Below are 19199 nucleotides of genomic sequence, written 5' to 3' on the forward strand. Positions count from 1 at the left end.
GTGATGACAAGCCAGAGCTACTGGCCCCTTGCCAGGAAGATCTTGATATCATACAGAACGTACAGGAAGTTTTGTTACTCAAGTCTCAAATACAATGTAAATTTTTCTTTTTCCTTTGAGGGATTAAATTTGTATTTCAGAGAGTCACATCACCTTAAGAAACTCACAACTAGAAACGTTTCTCCTTTCTTCCTACCTTCCATCCATTTCTTTCTCTCATTTTAACTAACTTTCTTATCCTCTTTCCATCCTTCATAGATATATATACCTGGAGGCAGATGAGAGCAACAAAGATAGCAGACCTAAGTCAAGGAAATGCAATTTGCATTTGCCTATGGTAGCTCAAAACTTGGGATGAGAATTTAAAACACAAGGATATCAACTTAATTCCTGAATCTAGAAAAAAATAAGTTTTTTTTCTCTCCAAATAATCTGATATCATTTATGAAAATTAAAAATTTATTACTCCCCAGTGTCCCACCATCACCATCCCACTCCTTGGACTTTTCATCTTCAGGATCAAAATCATCCCTGGCACTTGTAATCGAACAATCTCACAATGGGTGTGTGTGTTTATTTGGACCTTGTGGAACCAAAGTAAACTGATAATGTGTTTCTCTTACAATAATCCACACTATCTGTTTATAAACAGCCTTATTTAATTTGAACTGAATTTGCAAAATTGGATCATTTCTAATCTTTCCCATCCTTACACAAAGTTCCAACTGGTCCGTTTTATTCCTGACTCTGATCCTAAGAATGATGTACATTTTCCCCAGACATACAAAGGAAGGGGGAAGAAAATAGTGGACCAATGCAACAAAATTTTTCCCAATGTGTTCCCCATAAAGAAAAGAAAAAAAAAAAAAAAACACATCAAATACCAATATGACAAAGCATTTACTGAAAGTTTTCAAAATTTCCAAAAAAAGTTACAAAAAGTGAGCACACAATGAAACTGATGACAAATTAGATACTAGAAACTAACATATTGTTTAAGTCTGCACAGACGTGTAGAGGGGAAAAGGGAACACCTATAAGCATTTATATGGTTAAAGCACTTTATTTGGCTCTTTTATTCATATTATCTCATTTGGCCCTATTCAGAAAAATTATCCCAGGCTTGGAAATTAAGACCAAAAAAAATAAAAAAGATTCTGACCTTTTAAATATCATACTGGCCCATTATTCATCAAGCCTACTCAAGGATCATCACACTCTCTTGAGAAATACAATTTTGTTTAACCAATAATTCAATAGGGAACAGATTAAGAAACCTATAAAACTAGAGGTTGGTTTGTAGAAAACTAATAAGGAATGATGATTTATTTTTTGCTTTCTAGTTGAGAAATAAACCTCCAAGTTTATAGTTTTATGTCCCTGTAGGACACTAACCATGACACATGAGCAACTACCTTACTTTGAAATCTCATTTCATCAAAGCTTTCCCTTGAATTACTGATTACTGAAATTCTCATTCTTCAATTCTCTTCAAATTGTTCTGGTATTCTAGCAATTAGTCAGCTAAAACCAATCTCATATATTCATATAGGAATTATTAATGATTTGAGATTTATGATTTGACAATCATCAACTACATGAGGTAGGAAGTATATCCTCATTACAGAGGAAGAAATTTAGTCTAAGGAAAGGCACTGTTACCTGCCCAGGTTATAGAGGTAAGAAGTGATGCAGCTAAAATTTGAACAGAAATCTGCCTGAAGTCTTTTACAGGAAACACACTGATGACTCATATGTGGATTAAAAAATGGGCTGGAACATCTCCAAAATTATCAACCTTATCTATATACATATATTTATATATTGAGATTATAAATGTGATAGATTGAGATCAAGTGTAAACTCCCAATGCTTGCTGATTCCATTGTTCTGGATGATGATCAGAAAATTACTTCCAAGGTTGAAATAAAACTCCCTGAAACATATTCAGAATATTACTAGAGAACCACTTTTTGACTTTTCATTAGCATATCCCTACAAAACATAGTCCAGGAGATTTTTAGTAAATTTGACTAAATTATCAGCCTGCACTGCTGCAAAGATATTCAGTTTATTTTGTCCCTAGACTGGTAAAACAGCCTTTTCTATTCTTCAGCATGTAAGTGAATTGCTGACCTGGCTGAACAGACAGGTAGTATCAAGACTAGCGAGTAACACATGACTCTTAGTCTGAAAGCACCATAGTATGCATTTAAATCTTGGAAGAATATCTGGAAAAAGGCTGCCCTTTACATACATGGTTTGTCTAACAACTGTGACTTTCACCTCTGATATGTACCTTTAAAATGTACCCTTTTATCCACCTGATGATCCATTCAGTGTTTATGCAGATTTTTGCATTTCTTTCCGTAAATAACATTCTAAAGTTTGGGTCAATTGGCCTCTGGGTTGATAAAAATCTGTGGCTGTATAATAAGGCTTTGGTCTACCAAATCACAAATTGAACATCAGGCCTGGCTTTCTGTAGACCACACCCCTCTTTGAGAGGCTTTGACAGCTGTCTGCCACAGACTCAAGTGAAGTAAGGCAATATGCCCCACTCCTTGCCCCTGAGCAGCTGGATTTCAACTCCAGTTGATGTGAAAAGATAACTATGTGTTCAAATTCATCTTGATTCACAGTTTCACTGCTTTATCCTGACTAAAGCTGTTCACTGTGTCTGTGGTTTTCTTGCATAAATTTTCAATCCAGCTAGTGCTATTATAAAGTGTCTTTTCCAACCCTGAGGTTGGGGGTGGATTTTTAACTCGCATATTTTTTCCAGATGTGATAAGCTCTCCATAACCTTCTTGGTGAGCAAAACTATATCCAGATCTTCTTGAGCTTGACCTGCGGGTCTGAGGCCTTCGTCTGCTTGTGGGCTTTGCCTTTTTTTGAGCCTTCTGCCACCAGCGGATCTGGAGAAAAACAGACTCAGAGTGAGATGAATCCAAGTGACAGACTCTAGGCACTGAGCCATTTTGTAAAGTAGAATGTTTTTTCAGTAATAATAACATTGGCAATAACAAAATACTCACCTTCATTATTAAAGGAGGTTTTAGACCTAAAAAACAAGAAATTTTCCACCCCAAAGATCACACTGAGCACTGATGGAGTTTTATTTCTATCAGGAAACTAACACGTAAATAAGAAATACTCTGAAAAATTTCATTATTGTGTCCATCTCATACATCTTAATTGTGAAGAAGCAACTTTTTTTTTTCCAGTGCTGGAGATAGAACCCAGGGCCTTGCACAGGGTAGGAAGAGACTTATTTGTTTGTTTCTTTCTTTCTTTATTAGATACCAGGAATTGAGGTCAGAGGCACTCAAACACTGAGCTCTGTTTTGTATTTTATTTAGAGACAGAGTCTCATTGAATTGCTTAGTGCCTCGCCATTGCTGAGGCTGGCTTTTGAACTCACAATCCTCTTGCCTGAGCCTCCTGAGCCACTGGGATTACAGGTATGTGCCACCATACCCAGCAGGAGGATGCTTTTATTCAGAAAGATTTTCTAACATGCACCACCCAGACACAATCAGTTCAACAATGTATAGTCCCATTTCCCCAAAATAGCCTGAAGCAGGAGAAAATTTAGAAGAGTTAGGAATTGTCAACTCTTGTTGTATCATTAGACTTTCAGGATTTGAGTTTAGTTTGGGATGTTGTGTTTTTTGTTTTTGTTGTTTATTTCAACATCACTTGAGTGGGTTTCCAACATTTTTTTAATTTTCCTGCAAAGGTAAGGAGAAAAAGACCACAGGTTTGTGTAAGTGACCTTATTCTCTGGTTTGGCACAGTGCCTAATTCTGACTTTTGTCTCTGGAGAAAGTTATGAAGCAGAAAACCACAATCAGTCATAACATAGAAAAAAAAAAAAAAAAAAAAGAGCATCATCTTCCTTCCTTCAGTTTATCTGTCATTTTCGGTTTGTATCAGCTCAGAGCCAAAGAGAAAGGACAGACATGACAAGGGACTCTGAATATTCAAAAGGACTCATTTCATACATTGGCCCCCGGATGTGAGGGACATCATGATAAGAAGAGTTCCCCTCAGAGCATCCTTGGCCTGGCTCACTGCCCTCATTGAACATCTTCACCTTTCTCTTGATAAGGCTATAAATATATCTATCTCCCTGCTTTCCTTCTCCTTTTTCTTTGAACCTGAGTCTTGACCTAATCTGATATTATTTTCTTTACACTCCTCTTTCTGTGAAATACTGAAATATGTCCAAATTCCCTGGTTTGTGTATTACTATAATCTTCCTACTTTCCTTCTAACTTTAAATTTCCTAACTCATCCATAATGCTGTTATTCCCTTTTTAAATCTGTTCAAAAGGGAACCTCTCTCCACATTTCTGAATATACTATATTACTACAAAATTGAGGGTCCCTTTGACTCATCTCTTGCCTGTCTCCCTTTTACTGCACCCTTTACTTGCCCTCAAGTTAAAAACTTTTCCTATAGCTTGCCTTTCTCTTAGAATAATTATCCAAACTGACTTGGAAGTACTTCCTTTTTAAAAAGTCAGCTTTTAAAATACCCAACTTAACTTTTACTTTCTCACTGTTCACCCACATTTAGTCTAGATGCTTCTTTTCATTCAACACATGGGCAATCCCATCTGTCCTGACAAGATCCAGGTACTTATGGGTGTTGGCCTATGGGAATTTCATTAACCTTTCCTTGGGCTTCCAATCAAACAGAGAAGGACACCATTCTGAGAGCCAAGAACAAGTCTCTGAGTATTAGCAGCATCGCAACATACCTGATCACTCAGGGATGGGTATAAATGCATCTTCAAAAATCTGAATGCCACCACAGGTATGACTGAGGCCACTGTTGTTAAGAGAATAATAAGCCAAATGCACTTCTGGTTTAGGGAATGCCATGCGTTTCCTGTTGTTAAAGAAAAGTATACACTCTGGTTATAAATAGAACTGAAGTAGTAATAGATTTTTTTATCAGTAAGGTCTTCTATAAAATGATGAGGCCTGGTCTACATGGGAGAACCAGTGAGTATCTTCTCAATCTATCACGTGCTCAGTGGTGGTGTGGAGAAGGTAAACATGGGAACTGTCTAGTGGCCTGACCCTTAGATTTACCAGCATGAGCCAAGCATTTGTTATCCAGGCTCAGTCCAGCTTCACTCATTAAGCATAATTCTTGCTTTAGCCTCAAGTTTCCTTGACTACAAAGCAGCAATTGTTTTTAAAAGGCATATTTACTTCTGTGGATTCTTGGATAAAAATGATCATATCAAACTCCACAAAAAGTATTCCAAATGCAGGCACAATCTCAAATAATGGTCATGTTGACTGGCTGTGTCATCAAAGGTGAGCTTCACTTTCTTCGGGGCCAACCTTTTAAATTCTAGGCAAAGGACCCAGAAAACCTGCCTCAAAGATATTTGTTATCTCTTTCATGTTCTCTTGGTTATGAGATGCTTAAATTTCCAAGGAGATCAGGGAGGTTCCTGGGGTTGTGAAAGGAGCATCCATCCCCCTCACTGTTGATACAGTCGTCCAACATGCCAGGGCAATAGGGCAGTGAAACTCATTTCCAAACTTGTAGACAGTTTCCTTCCTTTACTCTCCACTTCACAAGCTTTGATATTTGCCCAAACACAGTCAAGTTCCATGAGAAGATACTGCTCCAGTTTATATTACCACAATAAACTTTTGCCCCTATTCTTTTGCTAGGGATCTATCATGATACCTACATAGGTCCCCTATGGCAGTGCCAACGTGTTAACACCATTCATTGGGCTTAGGTTATGAGGGCTTGGCTGCTCATGGGTATGTCTGCTTTTTCTGGCTTTGGAGAGTAGAAGCTGCCTACCAAAGAGCAGTTGATTCCAGTTGCCTTCAGCCACAGACAGAAACAAACTTGACTCAATAAATTAAATGTCTTTTGAGCAACTTGAAGCTCAATACCCCTAGGCAAGGCTGGAAAAAACAAGCTTCTCTTTAAAACCACACTCCCGCTTGCTGCTGGTTGCTAAGGGAAAAAAAATTTTTTTTTTCTTAAACCCCAATGTTGATCTAAGTTTTGTAAAGTCTCATTGGAGCTCAGTAATTAATTCCTGGAATGGCATGTGCTTAGCAGAAAAGAGTGGTCCCCACACAAACTCCTTTCTCCAGTTGAGGCATTCCAATTCCATTATGCACGTTAAAAGGCTCTCTCAGGACTGGAGGTCTGCTATTCAATGCACTGAACTTCCATATTTGGCAACCAAATAATAAACAAATAAACAAACTTAAAAATAATTTTAGTCTCTTTGTTTCCTAATCAGTTTATTCTAGTTCATAACTGACATGTCTGTATGTGGTTGGAATCTTTTGGTATACAAAGTATTAAGATCATATATTAAGTAAGAATGGTACAGTTTAAAGACTTCTATGTATACACAGGGAAGGACAAAAGTTAAAGAACAATCTTTAAGTGCATGTGTGCATTTAAATGGAACTTGAATTTCAGCTACTTTTGCATCAGTGGCAATATCTAACTTTATAGTTAGTTCTGTATGTTTTCTATGCGAATCAATCGTCTAAGAATTGTTGTCCAGACTGTTACCCAACTAGTGGGTACAAATCTCAATTGAGCTCAAGAAAGCTGTCCCTGCACATGGCTACTCTCTAGTTCACTGTTCCCTACATACCTAGAGAATTCAAAACTTCTGAGCAAGTGTATTAATAACTTTCTTGTGTGAAGCTCAGTGACCTTGCTGGAAATCATATTGAAATGTGGACTGCATTGGAAGTATACTCTGTGCACATACCAGGTATATATACTCTTTTAAGGAATATTAGGGAACCTTTTCTACCCATCTTACATTCAAATCCTTCTGCAATGTCCCCAACCAGTAATCAGGCCACCTTTGCTTGAATAATAGTTATCACCTATGTTACAATCAACATTTATTGAAAAATTACTATGTACCAGGATATTTGCTAAGTAGTTTATATATATTTTCTTCATAAGTTTTCTATGAAATGAAAAACAACTAATATCCCCAGTCTATAAATGAAGATTAATTAAATCATGTAAAAGAGAAGAAACTTGCCCAAGGTCACAGTTTGTTAAGTGGTAAAGGTAATACTTGAGCCTTGGATGTCTGCAGAGCCTAGTCTTTAGACCATTTATAGACTAATGTTCAGCAATTTGTAAGAGGCTCTAACTTATATCATTTCTTTCCTATCTAAGTGCAAATAATTCCTGTAGGTGAACTTTGGCAAGTATGTTAATGATTATGTGGGAGAGTCTAGGGTTTCTTTTTCTTCTCTCTTCCATATACAAACTTCTCACAGGCCTTCAGGTAGCCTCAAGGTTTGTACTATGCCTCTTGTTTCCAAGGGGACAGCCTGCTACATCTGGCTATTGAGAACCTGCAAGCTTCTATCATAACGATTTTTCTACATCTGGCAAAGACAACAGAAAGTGATATTTTAGAACTTCTTTCAAGTCTAGAATCTCCAGATGCCTACCTCAGTCAGTTCCTGGAGAAGGGATCACGGGTCATTTTCAGACCCAACCAACATGCACATGAAAAATAAATTACCAAGGCAAATAAATGGAAGTATGACTCTAGGCTCCACTAGACAGTAGGTGTCACTTACCAACAAATGGAAACTGGTTTGGGAAGACTTCATAGATGCCATTACTATGCATTGCAAACAAAATAGAGAAATAAGTAGCAATGCTGCCCCAGATGAAGACATGATTAATGACAGTCCAGTAACTGGTATCCAAGGCTATCTGTAAAAAAAAAAAATTAAATGCAAAATGGAGATCTTTCAAGTTTAAAAGGGCTTCAGAGACCTGCTCTGTGACAAGAAGGTTGCACCTACCTAGGCTCCAGGCCACCACAGGTACCTCCACCATCTGCACACACACAGGAGACTGACTTAATTGATTATTTCCATTAGACAATGGATTTGAGAACTTACATATGCAGACCATTGTATCTGCCCAGGTTGAGACAAAATGTTAAGCTTTTTTAAAATGAGAAACAAGAAATGGAATGGTTTTATAATTGTTAGAAATTCTCTCAAAACTTTTCTGTTGGAAAAAATCTGTGGAAAGCAAATGTAACATTTTAAAATCTGTACATAAATTTTCACATGACCATTTGGACACATGAATAATCTTTTTTACATAAATATTTTACATAAATATCTAACTCATTTTAATGATCTTTTCCTTAAATTACCCAAATCATAACAAAGAAAAATCATGAATCCTCTTTTGGCATAAAATTCAGAAACTGAAACTCAAGGTGACCTGGGAGCATGTCACAAACCCTTCTGCCTTCCAATAACATGTTGTGGCAGCTCAAATAAAAGAAGAATGAAGTGCTACTAGAGAATGAAATAATCTCTTCAATACTTGAATTCTCTAAGATTAAAAAAAAAGTACATTTTGGTGTTATTTTTGTATCTCAGAAGTCCCAAGTGCTTGAAGGCCAAGTGACGGTTACATTTCTAGTACAGTCCAGTACAAGACCAGATTTTTTCTCTGCACGAGGAGACCCTGCCTGCAGAGTAAATAGGTATTTCTTAATATATAAAAACGTATCTTCTTCTCACTTGCAGTTTACTATCCTTTAAAATGTTGTGCATTAAAAGGTTGCTGCAGCTTTGGCTATGAACTTCCAGGTTTATAAAAGGACATTTTTTTTTTTTCCTCGAGAAGCCTAAAAAGAGTCCCACCATCATGCCTCAGCCAAGAGCTGCTGATTTTCTAGTTCATTAGGCTAAGACATTAGACTAAAATCTCCAACTCTGTCTTACACCACCTGTCAGTTCATCACCATCGAGAGACAACAGCCTGATCTATGTGGGTAACAGAAGTCAAAGAAAAATCATAACCCATGAAAAGAGTCCAACTAAAAATACAAGAACAGGTGGCTCCTACTGAAGCAGAACTAATAGAACAGACAAGCCCTGTAACAACAACAAAATGGAGTACAGCCTCTTGAGATGCAATTAGATCACAGGAAAAAAAAAAAAAACTCAAAGGAAGAATGTTATTTCTAAATTTAAAAATTCAATAGATAAACCAAATAAGAATAGTTAATAATGAGAACTGAATTAATATTCTGGGGGAAAAAAACTGGAAATAATATCTCACAATAGGGAACCTGAAGAAATGGAAACTGTTTGTAAATCTAGAGATGTTGGAACCATAAGCTCAATATACAATTAATGGGGGGGGGGGGGGGGGCTGGGGTTGTGGCTCATTGGTAGAGTGCTTGCCTAGCATGTGAGAGGCACTGGGTTTGATGGTCAGCACCACATAAAATAAATAAATAATGAAGTTATGTTAAGCATATATATTTATACATATGTAATATATATATATATGTGTGTGTGTGTGTGTGTAAATATATTTATACACACACAATTAGTGGCATTTTAGAAAGAGAAAAAGGAACAAATAGAAAGGTAGCAATCAATGAAATGACAAAAGAAAACTGCTCTGTGATAACAAATAACAGACTTTCAGATTGAAAGAGTCCTCTAAATCCTAGGCAAATTAATGAAAAAAGATATATTCTGGTAATATTTGTGAAGCCCAGAGACAAAGAACATAAGCAATAAGACAAAGTCGATATTCCAAAGGAAAGAGAATCAACCTAACAAGTGAGGCTGGGATATGATGGAATAACAACAAAAGTTCTTAAAGAAAAAGGCTCTGACTTTTACATTTATAAGTAAAGACAAAGAAAGAAAGTTTTGAGTTCAACCTTGTAACAGCTAAATACTCTTTCTGAACAAATTGCTCAAAGATACTATTACAACCACATAAATCAGAACAAAGACCTCAAAATATTGGAAGGCTGCATAAAAATGGTATTCAGCAATGATTCTTATAAATTTATAGCTATAAATGAATAATAATGTAAGCATAAGCTGTTTTATTAATATGGAAAGAATTTGGGAATGGTCAAAACATACATTAAAGGAGCATTTTATAACATCTTGGAACTAAAATTCAAAATTATTAAGATGCAAGAGTTGAGGATGAGAGTAAAGAAGGGAAGGAGAAACAAACTTAAAACTTTTTGCTTAATTGGAGATGGTTCAGAAAAGGTTTAGAAAAGAATAGTGAAACATTTGGTGAAGGATACACATAGTATGCAATTTTAGTATAACAAAATGACCATGTAGCTTTAAATACTATGAAAATAACAGAAATCAACAGTAACATAGAAATATCATAGTATTGCAAATTATTCATAGAAAATAGGATATTTTATGAATCTAAGTATGAAAAAGGAAAAAATACAAAGAGTAGGCTAAAAAGTAGTCATAAAATAACATTAAAAGAGCTATATAAACATTTTACTACAATAAAATGAGTTAAATTCCCATATCAAAAGAGAAGAACTAATAGAATGAGACAAAAAGAAATGAATTTGAAGTGATTGGCCCATTTTTATATAAGACAAAAGCAAACTAAGCAAAAGAAGCAAAACTGATACTTAAAAAATAAAACTTAAGTAAGGATTTTTTTATCATGAAAAAAGCTAAGAGCTACAAAGAACACATCAGGAACCACTAAGTAATATAGCCTTGAATTATATTAGGTAAAATCTTTTTGAAATACAAGAACTTGATAAAAATCAAAATTACAGTGGTAAACTTTAACTAACACACTTCTCTCAACGTTGAACAAGCATGGTGGTAGAGGTAATTGGTTCTTTTGGAATTGTGTGGCTCACCTTCTGGCCTCTAGTCACTAGTGTGTTCACAGCTGAGCTTTAAGAAATGGCAAAAGTGTTTTCACTACAAAAATGCAGCCTTATGGGTGGTTTTTGTTCCCAATGGCATTACATCTAGCTGTAGCTCTTCCTGGTTCATATGTCCTCATAAGGACACTGAAGCCATCTAATACCTTTTAATAAAATGTTTTTCTTTAAATCGTAGAAGTCTGTGATAGTAGTACCTACTATCATTTTTCGTAAGTAATATGGCAACATTTATGAAAATTTTGAACGTACATACTGACCCTGAAGTGAAAAACAGCAAAATATCATTCTTTATCCAAGAAAATTAGGAATTATGACCCCAGAAGTCTTATTTCTAGGAATCCATCTGACAATACATAAAATATATATGTACTATTATATGCATTGTAACATAGCTTCATAACACAAAAAAATAGAAACATATTAAATATCTATCTGATGAATTTCTATTCATCAGAGGACTGATGAATAAATTATCATATATCATAGTATGAAATTCTGTACAGCTGTTAAAAAGATTTATATCTGAATATGTTGATTAGGAAGGCTGTCCAGATTATATAGTTACGTGAGAAATGCATATTACAGAATAATATGCAGAATTATGATCCCCTTTTATTGTGTGTGTATGTATGTGTGCGTGTGTGTGTGTGTATCTCAAAGCCAAGAAAAAGTATGGAAGAACTTAAACTATGATAATCACATTAGTAGTTAAAGAAGGGAAGGAAAGGAAAACAGTTCATTTTATTTTGAACACTTCAGCATTTTTTTAAATGTTAAGGGAACATTTTATAATTCAACGGACTACAAAAACTTATTATTAAAAAAAAAAAGAAAATAGAGACTACTAAAGTTTGGCCTGTAGCATCAGCAGGACCTAAATTTATAACTGTAATTATAGACCATGGAAATTTCATGGGGGTTGAGACCACATCAACAAGTCAAGCTTAGACAGCAAGGAAAGGATATCAATACTGCTGCCAAAATGAGCGTATTCACAGAACTCCTGAAATTTATTATTCCATATATTAAAGACATGAGTTTTCTGTTGAAGCCAAAATTGCTGAATTTCAATGGTTACAAACATTTACATGCTGAGGTCTGAGAATTCTATGGTGAAGTAGACATTTGTAGGGCTTCTTGGAAGCAAGATATAGACAGTGATCATCCTCAAAGAGAATAAAATGACAGGGGCTGGGAATCTCTTATCTTACCCAAGCTGAAACTTTCATGTTGATAAAAGATAATTTTAATAGAGTTTCTTTTCCATCTTATTCAAAGATGATCCTGGTCTCCTAGATATCCTCTCAGGAAAGAGAGGTAGAGATCATGAGTTTCTTATAGTTGAAGGCATTTGGGGAGATGTATAGCTATTACTGATGGTATTAGAACTGGGGAACTAGAGTTGGAAGACATGTGTTCAAATCCTGGCCTAACATTTTTTTTTTGCAGGATTATAAATTAACCTTCTAGCCACATCTATGTTCTCATCTGTAATAACATTATATACATTTCATTGGACCATGAAAAGGGACTACATGACATAAAGAGATAATCCCAGTGCCTGGCCCAGGATCTTCCTTAATGCTCAGTATAAGCTTTGTGTCTGAAAACCTGCATTTAAATCAGTCTTGCTGTAGAATAAAAGACTTTGTCCTAGACAACACTGAAATCATACAGACCCAGATTTTACTCCTAGCTCTCAGACCTACTGTGTGACCTCAGGAAAGCCACCCAAACTCTCTGAACTTCATCTGTAAAGGGAAACAATAATATGTACTGCAGAGTGGCATTGTGAGGAGTGAGTTTTTATGTGGTGCGAAGGATCGATGTATAATGTCACTCAGAGTGGTGACAGGCCTGCTGTGGCCATGCAAGGTAAGAGGCAGGGAATTAGAACAGCAGGGGTTGTTGGTACCTTAACCAAATCCTTCTCCTTTCCTCTCTCCATGTATCCCTCCGCCTGACATTCATTTGACAAATATTTATCCATGTCTGGCACTATAGTTTTTGCTGGAATTTCAGTGGGAAACAAAATACACCAGAAACTAGAAACCTGGGTCCATTCTGCTTCTGGGCAAACATCTTAGTCTGGATCTCTGCTACTTCATTCTCCTGCCAGAGATTATCCTCAGTCTCCTGGCTGCTTTAACCCTCAGAATTAAGATAGGGTAAGGGCAGGGAGAAATCAGGCAAGGGGGGACCCACAGAACAGAGGAGCATGTGGATAAGATGGAAGACTTCACACTGCAACAGGGCAAAGGGATCCCAGCCACTGAGGACTGAGATCCCAAAGTTCATGACTTCTTGTACACCACACTGCTTTCCAATTGTGCCTAACTACTCTGCATACTAGTAATAACTGTGCTGTAGGAAATGCTTGCCCCAAATCTTTACTAAAACACTGAAAGAAAGAACACTGAATGAAAGAACACTGATGAGAGAAATCAAACCGTTGGATCCTAATGCTGAGCCTGCAACATTGTCACTGTGTGATCTTGAGCAAATCACTTATTATTTCTGGGCCTACAATTGTTATTGTCAATTTTATTTTAAAATATATCTAAGCTTGTGGTGATGCAAGCCTGTCATTCCAGCTATTAGGGAAGTTGAGGCAGGAGTTAACAAGGTTAAGGCCGCTTGGGAAATTTAACAAGACCCTGTCTCAAAATATCAAATAAAGGGCTGGGGTTGTGGCTCAGCAGTAGAGTGCTCACCTAGCACATGTGAGGCCCTGGGCTCGATCCTTTGCACCACATAAAAATAAATAAAATAAATGTATTGTGCCCAACTACAACTAAAAAATAAATATAAAAAATATATATATATATATATCAAATAAAAAGGGCTGGGGATGTAGTTCAGTGGTAGAGTGCTTGCCTAGTATGTGGTAGGACCTAGGTTCAATCCCCACTAACACAAATATACACCCAAATAGATGAAGAGAAAGGGGTCTTAACATGCAACCATTAATTTTTTGATCCTCCTTCCTTTAGATTAGAAGGTGGATCTTAATTTTCCATTTGAATGTGGGTTGAACTTAGTGACTCACTTTTAAGGAACAGAGGGAAAGAGAAAGACAGTTTACAATGGATAAACCTGAATATCACCACGATAACCAAGTAACCAAGTTCATCTAGAAGTCGTGTTGATGTCTCGTGTTCCCTGAGAGGATGAGACACGATATACCCATCAATCACCTCTTCATGATTCTTCCTCAAAATCCACAACCCTGGTCTATCCCTAAGAAAATATTAGACATCCCAAACTAAGGAACATTCCACAAAATACCTGACTACTGCTCTTCAAAAGTGTCAAGGTTGTGAAAGATGAGGAAAGACTAGAGCTGTTAGAGACTGGAGGCTATAGTGACATGAAAATTAAATTAAATGGATGATCCCAGATTGGCTCCTGGAACAGAGAAAGCGTATTAATAGAAAAACTAAGGAAAGCTGAATCTAGTCTGTAGTTCATAGTATCCTATCAATGCTGATTTCTTCATTTTGACAAGTGCACCATAGTTATATAAGATCTTAACAATAATATTAGAAACAAGGAGAGAGCATACAGTATCTCTGACTTTTCTGTAAATCTATGAGTATTTGAAAATAAAAAGACTTTTAAAAATTATTCCTGCTTGAATAGCAAAGTTTATGAATATCTTTTCAGCATACCTTAATTGTGTGAGTCAGCAAAAGATCATCAATTTATGGGCATTTGTTTCCAAGTTTTGCATTTTAAGAATAAAGCTACTATAGATATTCAGGTATAAAAGAAAGATCATCACTTTAACATTGTTAGATAATCCAGAGTAATACTGTAAATCATTGAAGGTCTGCTGAGAAGGGTACTTTGTACCCTTCAGCTGAAAATAATCTATTTGAAAAGATATCCAGCAATATGTAAAAGAAACCTTAGGCTTCCTTACATCCTTTGACCCAGAATCCTCGCTTGAAGAATATATCCTTAGGGAGGGATGTGCCTATAATCCCAGACATTCAGGAAGCAGAGACAGGAGGATCACAAGTTCAAGGCCAGCCTCAGCAACTTAGCAAGACCCTGTCTCAAAATAAAATAAAAAGAGGGTGATGCAGCTCAGTGGTTAAGTACTCCTGGGTTCAATCCCTGGTACCAAAAAAAGAAAGGAAGGAAGGAAGAGAATATATAAACTTGAGAAATAATTAAAGAATCATATTAAGAGTTATGTTTGTGAAAACTTGCCATCAAGACACAGTTTCACCTTCTGTACTACAGTTTCACCATGTGGTCCTGAGGCTCACCCCACAGGGCCTCACTTTTGAAGGCTTCTAAAATCTCACTCATGTACTTCCCCAGAACATGTTATGTAGCTGGGTTGGTGGTTGTTTAGACTCAGCACAGGAGGACTCTGATTTTCAGACTGGTTGGGAACTTACAATGGACACATTTGAAAACTGTAGGTACAATCTGTACCTATGGATTTGAGACACCCAGATGAACTTTCTTTTTATGGTAGGATCATTAGAGAGAAATTTCCCTCTTAACATCTCCCTCATTTACTTACTACACAAAAAGTGTCCATTGTTGTGTCCGGTAGATCCTAGGTGATGTGCTGGGCCGTGGATATATGGGGAGAATAAAATAGACATCACCGCTGCCTTCATGGGGACAGAGTGACATTAAACAAGGGGAGACCTCTCTGACAACAAGGCATCTAGGGGAAGAATGTTCTAGGCAGGAAAAAACAAAAAAACTGGAAAGTCCTAAGGCAGGCAAGAGGTTGGTGAATTCCAGGAGCTTGAGAAGGCCAGTTTGGCCAGTGTTGTGATTAACGAGATTAAAGTGACAATAGGATCTATTGCACTTGAGGAGAGAGAAGCCAGAGAGTAGATCTCAGAGAGACAAGTGGTTATCAAAGCTTTAACCAAATAGATTTGGATAACCCTACCCAAAACTTCCTGAGTGAAAGGCCAATGTTACTTGGAGTCCTCAGTGCAAATCCCCTCTGAGAAAGCACGAATATCATCCTTATAAAACCTTAATAATCAAAGGTAAAAAATTGTCAAGACCTGATTTCAAAAGCTCTAAATGACAGGACGCAAAATTCTATAATCTTTTTTTGTGAATAAATTATGTTTTAAAAGTGGGATTGTTTTGTGGATCTCTTAAGGAGAAATGTAACCGTGAAATCTAACTGGAACAAGAACTATTATGGGAAAAACAGCTTCTGAATATAAAGTTTATATAAAAACAGTACTGACAGAACTGGCACTGCAGTGATAACATATAGAAAATAATTTACAGATGAGCAAAGAAAAAAGGGAAAAAAATACATAGAAATGTAGGAATAGCAACAGTCTTTCTTTCAATCTAAAAGATAAAATTAAACAGAATTTGTAGAGCTAATTGTGAAGACTACTTTCACTAAACACATTTAATACCTGTCACAAATCATACACACTATGAATTTTATAATTTCCATTTTAAATTTATTATCCTTACTTATTTAGCAGATAGTGTTAAGGACAGTTTGAAGAATATTTTCCATTTTGCTTTTTCCTTCAGATTAGCCTTTTATCTCAGTTACTTCCTTTCAAATCATCTCTTGGAACACCAAGTAACAAATTTGACTTGGTAGTGCATAAGCTAAAGCCACTAAAAGATGTCCCTGTGTATCCCACAACTATCCTTCTCTCTGAAGAGGAAGAACCCAGAGAATGGGAAAAGTAACCTCAGGTCAAAGATGAGATTATCTGATTCTTAACAAGCTTGCTCAGTAATTAAAAGGCAACAAAATAAAACAAAGGCCACATTGCTTCCTGTGTTCAGCTAGAGCTACAGAAATGAATAAAGTTTCTGTGAACTCTAACTCAGCATATAATGGTATTAACCACCATTTGCATTTTTTAAAAAAATAGTAACACTTCAAGATACCCATGAAAGAAGGTCAGTAAAGCATCACAAATTGGGCTCACCAGAAAAGCTTCCCTAAATTTGAGATTTAGATATACCATAGATAGAGCATTGAACCTCTTGAATAATTTCACACACACACACACACACACACACACACACACACACAAATGTATTGCCAAAAAGCCTTTAGATCTCACTTTTAAACCTGGAAGTTATTAAGTCCTACAGAAATCATGGGAAAGTTTTTCTGTTACCATTAGAAATTTTTTCTTCTTCAAACACAAGAAGGAAGTAGTAGTATGATCATTTTACACACAATACTCAACCCAAAGACGTAATTGTTAGGTTTCTAGAATCATGAAGGTTATAGATATCTAATGCTAATTGGCCACATCAGGTAATTCATGTCAAGCCTTCCTGTTGTCATCTCAAAATGTGTAATTAAAAAAATAGTGTTCTTTTAGGATTTTTCCCCTAATGGGTAGATAAAAATCAGTCAACAATGAATGAACTGGAATTTTAAAAGTTATAAACCCATCAAGTTGTAGTGCTTTCAGGAACAGGTTACCTGCACACTGACCACAATGACCAAAGATGTGGCCATGGTAACTGCAAAGGACTGGTAGTCAGCAACATGTTGCCCATCTTCTCCAACCATGTTGTAAAAGGCCCCAAAGGGGACGAAGAAAAGGACTAATGAGGTGTAGATTCCATGTGCCACGCAAATGAAAAATTTACGCTTGTTGAAAAGTAGATTCAGTTGTCCAGGTTCATAGAGCTGGGGATAGTCCATGCTGTTCTGGTCACTCACATCCTGTAAACAGAGTATAATCTCAGTTGAGGGGGGTAAGGAAGAGTCAGAGAGGCCCTGTATTCCCCATCTCCTGAAATAGCAAATGCCTTTTTAAGCATGCCCTAATATGCACTACTCAACGAGCCAGAACAAGACATTATCTTGTTTTCATTCCCATAATAACCCAGAAGATAATAAAAGGATCCCTAGTTTACAAGAAAAGAACTAAAGTCTCCAAGAGTGATTCATGAAAGGTCACACAAATCTTAAGCAGCAGAATCAGGCCTTCATTGGAACCGAGATACTTGTATTCAAATCAAGGTTTCTTTTCTACACTCTCCTGCAGGATGCTATGGCTTCTTCAAACGCAAAACTCCTCAAACATCCATGCTCCCAGAATTCCAGCACCTCCTCCTACATGCTTAGCCAATGGTCAATGCTTAATTGCCTAAGCGGTAGGTGGGTAGTAACCAGGAGATGGCAGCAGAGAGCTGTGGTGTCAGAACTAGCGAACTAGAACCTTTAGGGAGAGGTAAGCAAAGGAGAGGGAGCAAGGAAAGAGGGAAATTCTATGTGGGATTTCAGGTGGGAAGCAGGCTGAGACCAAACGCTTAGGGTCTGAAAGTCTTACCAAAGTGAGGATTCAATAGCGGTTACCAAGTATTTGGGACAAAGAAATTAGAATGAGAAAACAGCATGCTTAGTACCAACCAAGTCCTGGGAAAACCTAAAGAGATGTTTCTCAAACATTGTGCTCATGAATCTCTCGGGGAGCAGATTATCAGTCAATAGGTCTGAGAGCTGAGACTCTACACTTCTAATCAGCTCCAAAGTACCGCTGATAATCACACTAAGTACAAAAGCCAAATGCCAAGAACCAAAAAAGATGGCAAGAATCAATATTTGGGAACATCAAAGGGCCAAGGGTAAGGAAGGCCCAAGATAGTAAAAGCTAGGGGAAGATCCACCTCACCTTATTCCAGGCCTCACCAAACAGGGTCCCATGAAGGACACTGACATATTCTCCTTGGGAAGTCCTGCTATGAGATACTGGCAGGTGCTTCCTCTCCTATGGTGTCTGGTGGGGTTACTTATGGACATAGGCTTCCAAACTCACACAGTTCTGAGTTCAAGCCTTAGTAACATGTTTAGCTGTAGAACCTGTTATTTAACCCATCTGAGCCTTAGTTTCATCATCTCCAGAAATACAAATAGTAACAAGCACCTCCCTCCCAGAACCACTCTCATGATTAAATGAAGATGTGAAGTATTCAGTAGAATTCTTGCCATGTCTTAAGTAATAAATAACAGATGCTTCTACAAACAAAAGTAAATAAAATAATGATGATAATCATAATTAATGATAACAAGGGGTATAATGCAGAAGCTTCAAAGTCAAATGACCTGTCCTAGGCTTATTTCTGTCATTTATTGGTTGTATAGTATTAGGGCAGTGACTTGAACCTCCAAGGCTTGGATTCCTTCTTATAAAATGAACAAATGCATATATTATCACTGAAGCCCTTCCAGCATAGCATTCCACAGTCCTGTGATTACTTTAAGGGCCAAAATTGACAAAGCAGGAAAGGAGAGGAGCAGACATTCAACTTGACAGCAATAAGGAGCCTTATTATATTTTTTTTCAAATTGCACAATGACCATGTTTTCCCAGAAACTGCTTTATTTTTATTATTTTATTTCATATTCTGGACAGCTGCAAAGCACCAAAAAAAGAAACACTTGTAAACATGGGCACT

The 19199-nt window shown here is 36.8% G+C and overlaps 1 protein-coding gene across 1 annotated transcript in view; it reads right to left on the reverse strand.

Annotated features, from left to right (window-relative positions):
- Positions 1–881: 881 nt before the first annotated feature.
- Atp8b4 (ATPase phospholipid transporting 8B4 (putative)) overlaps positions 882–19199 on the reverse strand; it is a 238584-nt gene continuing 220266 nt past the window's right edge. Inside the window, exons 25-28 of the mRNA XM_027926068.2 lie at positions 17218–17463; positions 7621–7759; positions 4770–4900; positions 882–2918 (exon numbers count right to left, since the gene is read on the reverse strand). Of these exons, the coding sequence (XP_027781869.2) occupies positions 2637–2918; positions 4770–4900; positions 7621–7759; positions 17218–17463 (798 nt within the window). The 3' untranslated portion in view covers positions 882–2636. The remainder of the gene's footprint in view (positions 2919–4769; positions 4901–7620; positions 7760–17217; positions 17464–19199) is intronic.

This window comes from Marmota flaviventris, chromosome 2, assembly GCF_047511675.1.
Source record: "Marmota flaviventris isolate mMarFla1 chromosome 2, mMarFla1.hap1, whole genome shotgun sequence".
Taxonomy (NCBI): Eukaryota; Metazoa; Chordata; class Mammalia; order Rodentia; family Sciuridae; genus Marmota; species Marmota flaviventris.